Source organism: Hyperolius riggenbachi, chromosome 9, assembly GCF_040937935.1.
Source record: "Hyperolius riggenbachi isolate aHypRig1 chromosome 9, aHypRig1.pri, whole genome shotgun sequence".
Classification (NCBI taxonomy): Eukaryota; Metazoa; Chordata; class Amphibia; order Anura; family Hyperoliidae; genus Hyperolius; species Hyperolius riggenbachi.
In genome coordinates, this window is record NC_090654.1 from 258,661,247 (window position 1) to 258,667,246 (window position 6,000).

At 47.1% G+C, this 6,000-nt stretch overlaps 1 protein-coding gene across 1 annotated transcript in view; it reads right to left on the reverse strand.

Moving 5' to 3' along the window:
* PELI2 (pellino E3 ubiquitin protein ligase family member 2) overlaps nt 1–829 on the reverse strand; it is a 105,969-nt gene extending 105,140 nt beyond the window's left edge. The window contains exon 1 of the mRNA XM_068254382.1: nt 376–829. Within this exon, the coding sequence (XP_068110483.1) occupies nt 376–452 (77 nt within the window). The 5' untranslated portion in view covers nt 453–829. The remainder of the gene's footprint in view (nt 1–375) is intronic.
* Nucleotides 830–6,000: the final 5,171 nt, after the last annotated feature.

Here is a 6,000-nt window from a genome sequence, read left to right on the forward strand (position 1 = left end):
CCAGGGTACACAGAGGCAGATAGAGGCACCACACCAGGGTAGGTCAGGGGGCTACAAAGAGGCAGGTAGAGGCACCACACCAGGGTAGGTCAGAGGGCCACACAGAGGCAGGTAGAGACACCACACCAGGGTAGGTCAGAGGGCCACACAGAGGCAGATAGAGGCACCACACCAGGGTAGGTCAGAGGGCCACACAGAGGCAGATAGAGGCACCACACCAGGCTAGGTCAGAGGACCACACAGAGGCAGATAATGGGGTAAGTCAGGCCACACCAGGGCAGGTGACAGGACGAGGCTGTGGGGCCAGCACTACACGGTATGGGGGGTTCCGGTAGCCGGAAGTGGGTCAGTAGGACAGCAGAGGGACGCACTCACCCCAACACCACCAGCTCCCCGTACTTGATGGGCTCCTTAGTGGGGGCGCAATGCTCCTCCTGGCTGCTGGAAAACATGGAGACCAGCGCTCCCCCGTCTCCTCCAGGCCAGCAGCCACGATCCCTTCTCCGGCAGCCGCTAGCGCCTCCTCCCGGCCGCCCTCATAGAGCCCCGGGCCGGAGCCAGTCCGTGGCGCAGCAGTAGCAGCAGCTCTCCAGGCTCGCGGCTGCCTCTCTCCTCGGATACAGGCGGCTCCTCCCCTCCCCGGCCGGGGCCTGCCAATCACTCTCCAGCGCGAGCTCCTTCCTCCGCCCCCTCCAGACAACAAATGGCACCCGGCTTTGCTCTCCGAGCGCCGTGGCAACAGGACAGCGGACCAGCCGCGGGGAGGGAGGGGGCGTGGCCTGACGAGAGCGCGCTCGCGAGAAGCCGCCCTGACCGTTCCCCCCGCGTGCCCGAGCCTCGCAGCCTCGCCGGCGTGAGCTGCCGGTCATCCGATCCCCTTCTGGCGACTGCAGCGCTAACGGCGAGTCAGTTATACTCAGCCGCTAATCCCCCCTCTGGAGGGCTGCAGAATGGTAGCGCCCGGACTGTTATGTAAACATAGAGTAAAATGGGATGGAAGCTCTTAAAGGGGCCGTTCTGTTTTTTTGTCTGGGGAGACCTCTTTTGACTGTTTAGAGCTTATTTTCTTTTTTTTATTTGTGTTGGTTATTGTTTGCTGTGCATTATATGCACCTGCTTGTGAAATAAATATTTGTAGAGATGTACAGAAGCGCCAAAAGGATAAAATTTGCTAAAATCGTTTAAAACGTTCGGGAGGCGGTGGACCAGCCAACCCAAAACAGACAGGATGCTGTCAAATGAGGTAGTAACAATTTATTCACATACTGCTAAAAACAACTGGCAACGCGTTTCGTGAGAAAAGCCCCGCTTCTTCAGGCAATAAGAGAACAGGAGTATCACACAACTAGGGGTCCAATATAAGCTTGGCACCTCTGTAAATAACTAGTATACAGTATAATTTACTTCTTGCAGATGATTTATGTCTGCTGAGGATTTATTATCATTCTGTTCTATAGCTCTGATATTGTTGCACAGCATGCTTAGAGCACACCAAATTATTATTATTAATAGTAATAAGACTTAAATCATAATAATACAGATATACATGTTGTTAAATGTAACATGATAAACAATGTATAGCAAATCCCAAGACACAAAAGAGTAATGCTGGGTACACACGTTACGTTTTTTCGTGCGATTTTGCGACCCGATCGTTTTTTCAACTTGATTCTGTGCTTGGTTCTCTTATCTTCATTAGTTTTTCTTATCTTTTTCCATTCTATGAGAAATCGAGCGCGAAAACGATCTGGAGCAATATCGGACATGACGGATCTTATCTATCTGATCCATCTATCGCACGGAAAATCGTACCGTGTGTACCCAGCATAAGAGCCCTTACAGATCGCGTTTCTCCCCTTTTGCACTGCAGCGATTCCGCTGTGATCTGATGGAAGTACAGGTGTGATTGTGATGTGTTTGGAATTTATGACAGGAGAAAAATATTTTGAATTGCCAAATCGTGGAAAAATGGCATAGAGGTGTGATGCAGCAGGTTGGGACTTTGCAACTCCAAGCGCGTTGCATTTACATTCTGATTGACAGTGTGAACACATCCTTTTAATAACCTAGGATGCGTTCTCCATCTGATTTTGCATTTCCCTGCATTCTGAAAATTCTTTTTATTTTTTTCAGAAAAATACCTTGTGAGATAAATTATGGAAGGGGTATGGCCTGATTGAATACAAATATTTTTCTTGTAAAAAGTACAAAACTTTATTAAACACTTGCAAAAAAAATTTTTTTACCATAAAAACATGTATATGACAGCGGAAGGCCCCATGACCCTCAACATCCCCAAACCCACAAACCCACTAAACCTAATCCCCTCTAGATCCACATATCCAAACTTTGGACTAATGCTGCGTACACACTGGCGACTATGGTCGTTTGAAACAGCTCATTAACGATCGTTCCACCGACAATCGGGAAAAAAACTTTACCCAACGATCATTAACACGAACGACAAAAGAACGACATCGGGAAGATGGAAATATCCAACCTGACGGATCATATCTACCGACAATCGTTGCAAAACTATAGTGTGTACAGACATCGGCCGAGAACGATCGTTACAAGGGCCAATGCGCCTGCGTTGAATTCTGCCCAGCTTCAGTACTTCCTTTGTAGCGCGGCCGTAAAGATTGTTACATTGCTCATTTCAATTAAACTTTGTTTTCAAGTTAACAATCATATATTTGTATCTATTGTAACTCCATGTCAGTGGTTTTTTTTATTGTATATAAATATGTACGCAACATATCCTTCTGATCGTTCTTTTCTGCGAGAACAATCGTTAAAATGTGTATGATGATCGCTGCATCCCATCGTTGCATTCCAATCTTTCCAGTATCGTTCGTCTGGTAACTATCGTTCCTTGCAAACAATAGTTATCGCAAGTGTGTACGTAGCATAAGTGCACATGAATTGATGAATAGGAGCTGCGCAGCTCAAAAAACAAAAAACAGTTTTTCAGTGTGAACCCAGCCTCAGCAGATATTTTGTGGTTGCACTGCTGCGGTTGCTTGCTTTGTACCCTCTTTTCCACAAGCATCTGACAAGCGGTGAATTCACTGTGGTTTTTCAACCACTGCCATTCCGCTGCAATTAAATTGCAACCCAATGGCAGTTGTGGGCGGCAGATGGCACGCCGCACTGCTCGAAAAACGAGCAGTTCAGACAGGTGGAGGTGCCCAAAATATATGAGTGTTAAAACTTTAAAACATAACGTGCAAATGAGAGGTAATCATTGACAAGATACAGACACCAGTTCAACTGGAAAAAAATGTATTAAAAAAATTGAGAACGCGTTTGCGTGTCATGGCCCGCTTCCTCAGGTCAATACAAAAAATAACTTGCAGCATAAGGAATAGAGTGTAGGCGCCCAGGTAAAAGAGGCCTGAAACAGTACACAGCCATGTGAACGTCACTGGTGTATCTCTTCCATTGGCATAAATCGGGCAAACAACAGGCAAGTTCGGGCCAGAGAGTTGACATGCAGAACTAAAAGGGTGCACGCGAATTATCTCTATATGCGTTAGCAGAATACTTCGGCATATGAACTCACTGTCCATCAGGGCCGGTGCTACCATAAAGGCAAAGGGGGCAACTGCCCAGGGGCCCCTGACCTCTACTGAGGCCCGCAGTGCCGACCCTGGCTGCCTGCTCGCACTGCTCCCCGGGGCCCTGAAAGTATATTAGTAGCAATAATTAGCTATCAGTCCCGGCGGGTGAGCTTACGGGCAGCGGCTGCACTTTAAGGCACGCTGTCTCCCTCTCACTCTATAACCCGGAGCGTCACGTGTAAACACGCGCCAGGTCATAGTGAGAGAGAGACAGCGTGCTTCATAGTTCGGCTGTTGTCCGCCCGCTCACACGCCAGGACTGAGGTAATTATTGCTTCTAATATAGCTGCAGGGCCCCAGGGAGCAGAGGATTAATTGGGGGGGGGGGCTGCGCAGGGGGGCCCCAACCCTGCAGTTTGCCCCAGGGCCGCAGGGCCCCTTAAACCGGCCCTGCTGCTGTTACACTTCTATGGCCATGCTGACATCTCTGCATTGTAACAATTTGTGTTATTCTGACTCGATGCACGCATGTTTCTGGATAATGTGTATGAATATGTGCACATCGTAAGGTCATTGACCAGGCGTTGAAGTGTCGTGCGTGTTATGACATATGCAGTGTCTATTGCAGTACATACATTGTATTGTGTACCACAATGTGAATCCACTCTACACCTGCAGTTTTAGTCTGTCAATGATAGGCAGTTCTGATTACGCAGGACATGCCTCGGAGCAGATGGCTGGTAGAAATGTTTGGCATTCGTATAAAGTCCCCCCCTCCATATTTCACCTCTGACAGCTTGGTGCCATGTGTTTTTGGTATGAGCTGTCACTGTATATCCCAACAGTAGTACAAAGCCCTTCATATACAGCGGAAAAAAGTCGTGCACGAGTGGCTGTGTGCTGCTGCGCAGGCGCAAACCCTACTGGTGCCTGCACACCCTGAAAGGGCCCATACACTGGTCGATTTCAGCTATCGATCGATTGATTCTATAGGATTGATCGATCAGAAATCGATTCTATCAAATTCCCCATTCCATCGATTTGATCTATCTGACAGGATGGAAGATCTAGGTCGATCTGCTGCTGGCAGCAGATCGATTGCCCATAGAGCTGCATTGTAATAAATGGCCCAATAATCCATTTAGATCGATTTCCAATAGATTTCATTCTGAAATCCTATGAAAATCTGTTCCTAGCGTGTGGCACAGATCAGATAGATTCCTGTCAGATTGGACTTGGCAGGCATCTGCCAGAAATCTATCGAATCTGCTGCAAATCTATAAGTATATGACCACCTTTACTCGGATGGGAGCGCGGCCTTTGCATTTTCAGAGTCTCTGAGGAAGAGCCTCAGAGACTCTGACTTGGGCTATACTCAATGGGCTTGATTCACAAAGCGGTGCTAACTGTTAGCATGCCTGTGAAAACCCCCTTAGCACGTCTAAACGAGCTTTTCGCGCGCAAAACTTTATGCGCGTAAAACTTTACACGCGCACTGCACAGAGCGCAGGGCACTCCGCGCGAAGTGCCCATTAAAGCCTATGGGACTTAGCGCGCATAAGACTTTGCGAGCGCAAAAGTTTGCGCGCGCAAAGTTAGCGCGCAATCTGATTGAGAAATCCGGTGCTAACCTACTTAGCACCCTGATTAGCGCGTCTAAAGACTTTAGACGTGCTAAGTAGGTTAGCACCGCTTTGTGAATCAAGCCCTATATCACTGTTACCAGGGCCGTCGCTACCATAGAGGCAAAGGAGGCAGCTGCCCCAGGGCCCCAGACGTTGTAGGGGCCCCCAGTGGCTACAAGAGGAAAAACATTTTTTTCAAATCGGCCTTATAGTTTTTGAGAAAATCGATTTTAAAGTTTCAAAGGAAAAAAAATACACATTTAAAAACCTGCCGACTTTAATTGTTAATAGCAAATCCACCTTAAATACTAGAAACCCTAAATTTGCAGGATATGTTAAGGAGATCATTAGGAATAAGAAGAAAAATTTTTCAAAAAGACCTTATAGTTTTTGAGAAAATCGATTTTAAAGTTTCGAAGGAAAAAAGTATACTTTTAAATGCGGTAAATGTAACTTTTAGTAGCAAAACGGTAGTGTAATTTTACATGCATCAAACGAAAGCGCAATAAATTTCCTGACGGGGTTTCCAGGGTGTCTACACGCAGCCGCAGCGCTTTGGCCAGGGATCGCTATACAGCCGCAATATAGCTGTATAAAGATCCCTGGCATTTTTTCCTATTTTCCCAATTTTTTTTTTATGTTTAGAGTGTGGGAATTTAAAAAAAAAAATTATGTGGGGTCCCCCCTCCTGAAACTTTTTAACCCCTTGTCCCCCATGCAGGCTGGGATAGCCAGAATGTGGAGCTCCGACCGATTGGGACTTCACACCCTGACTATACCAGCTGCAAAAAAGGTCCCCTAATGCCGATTTT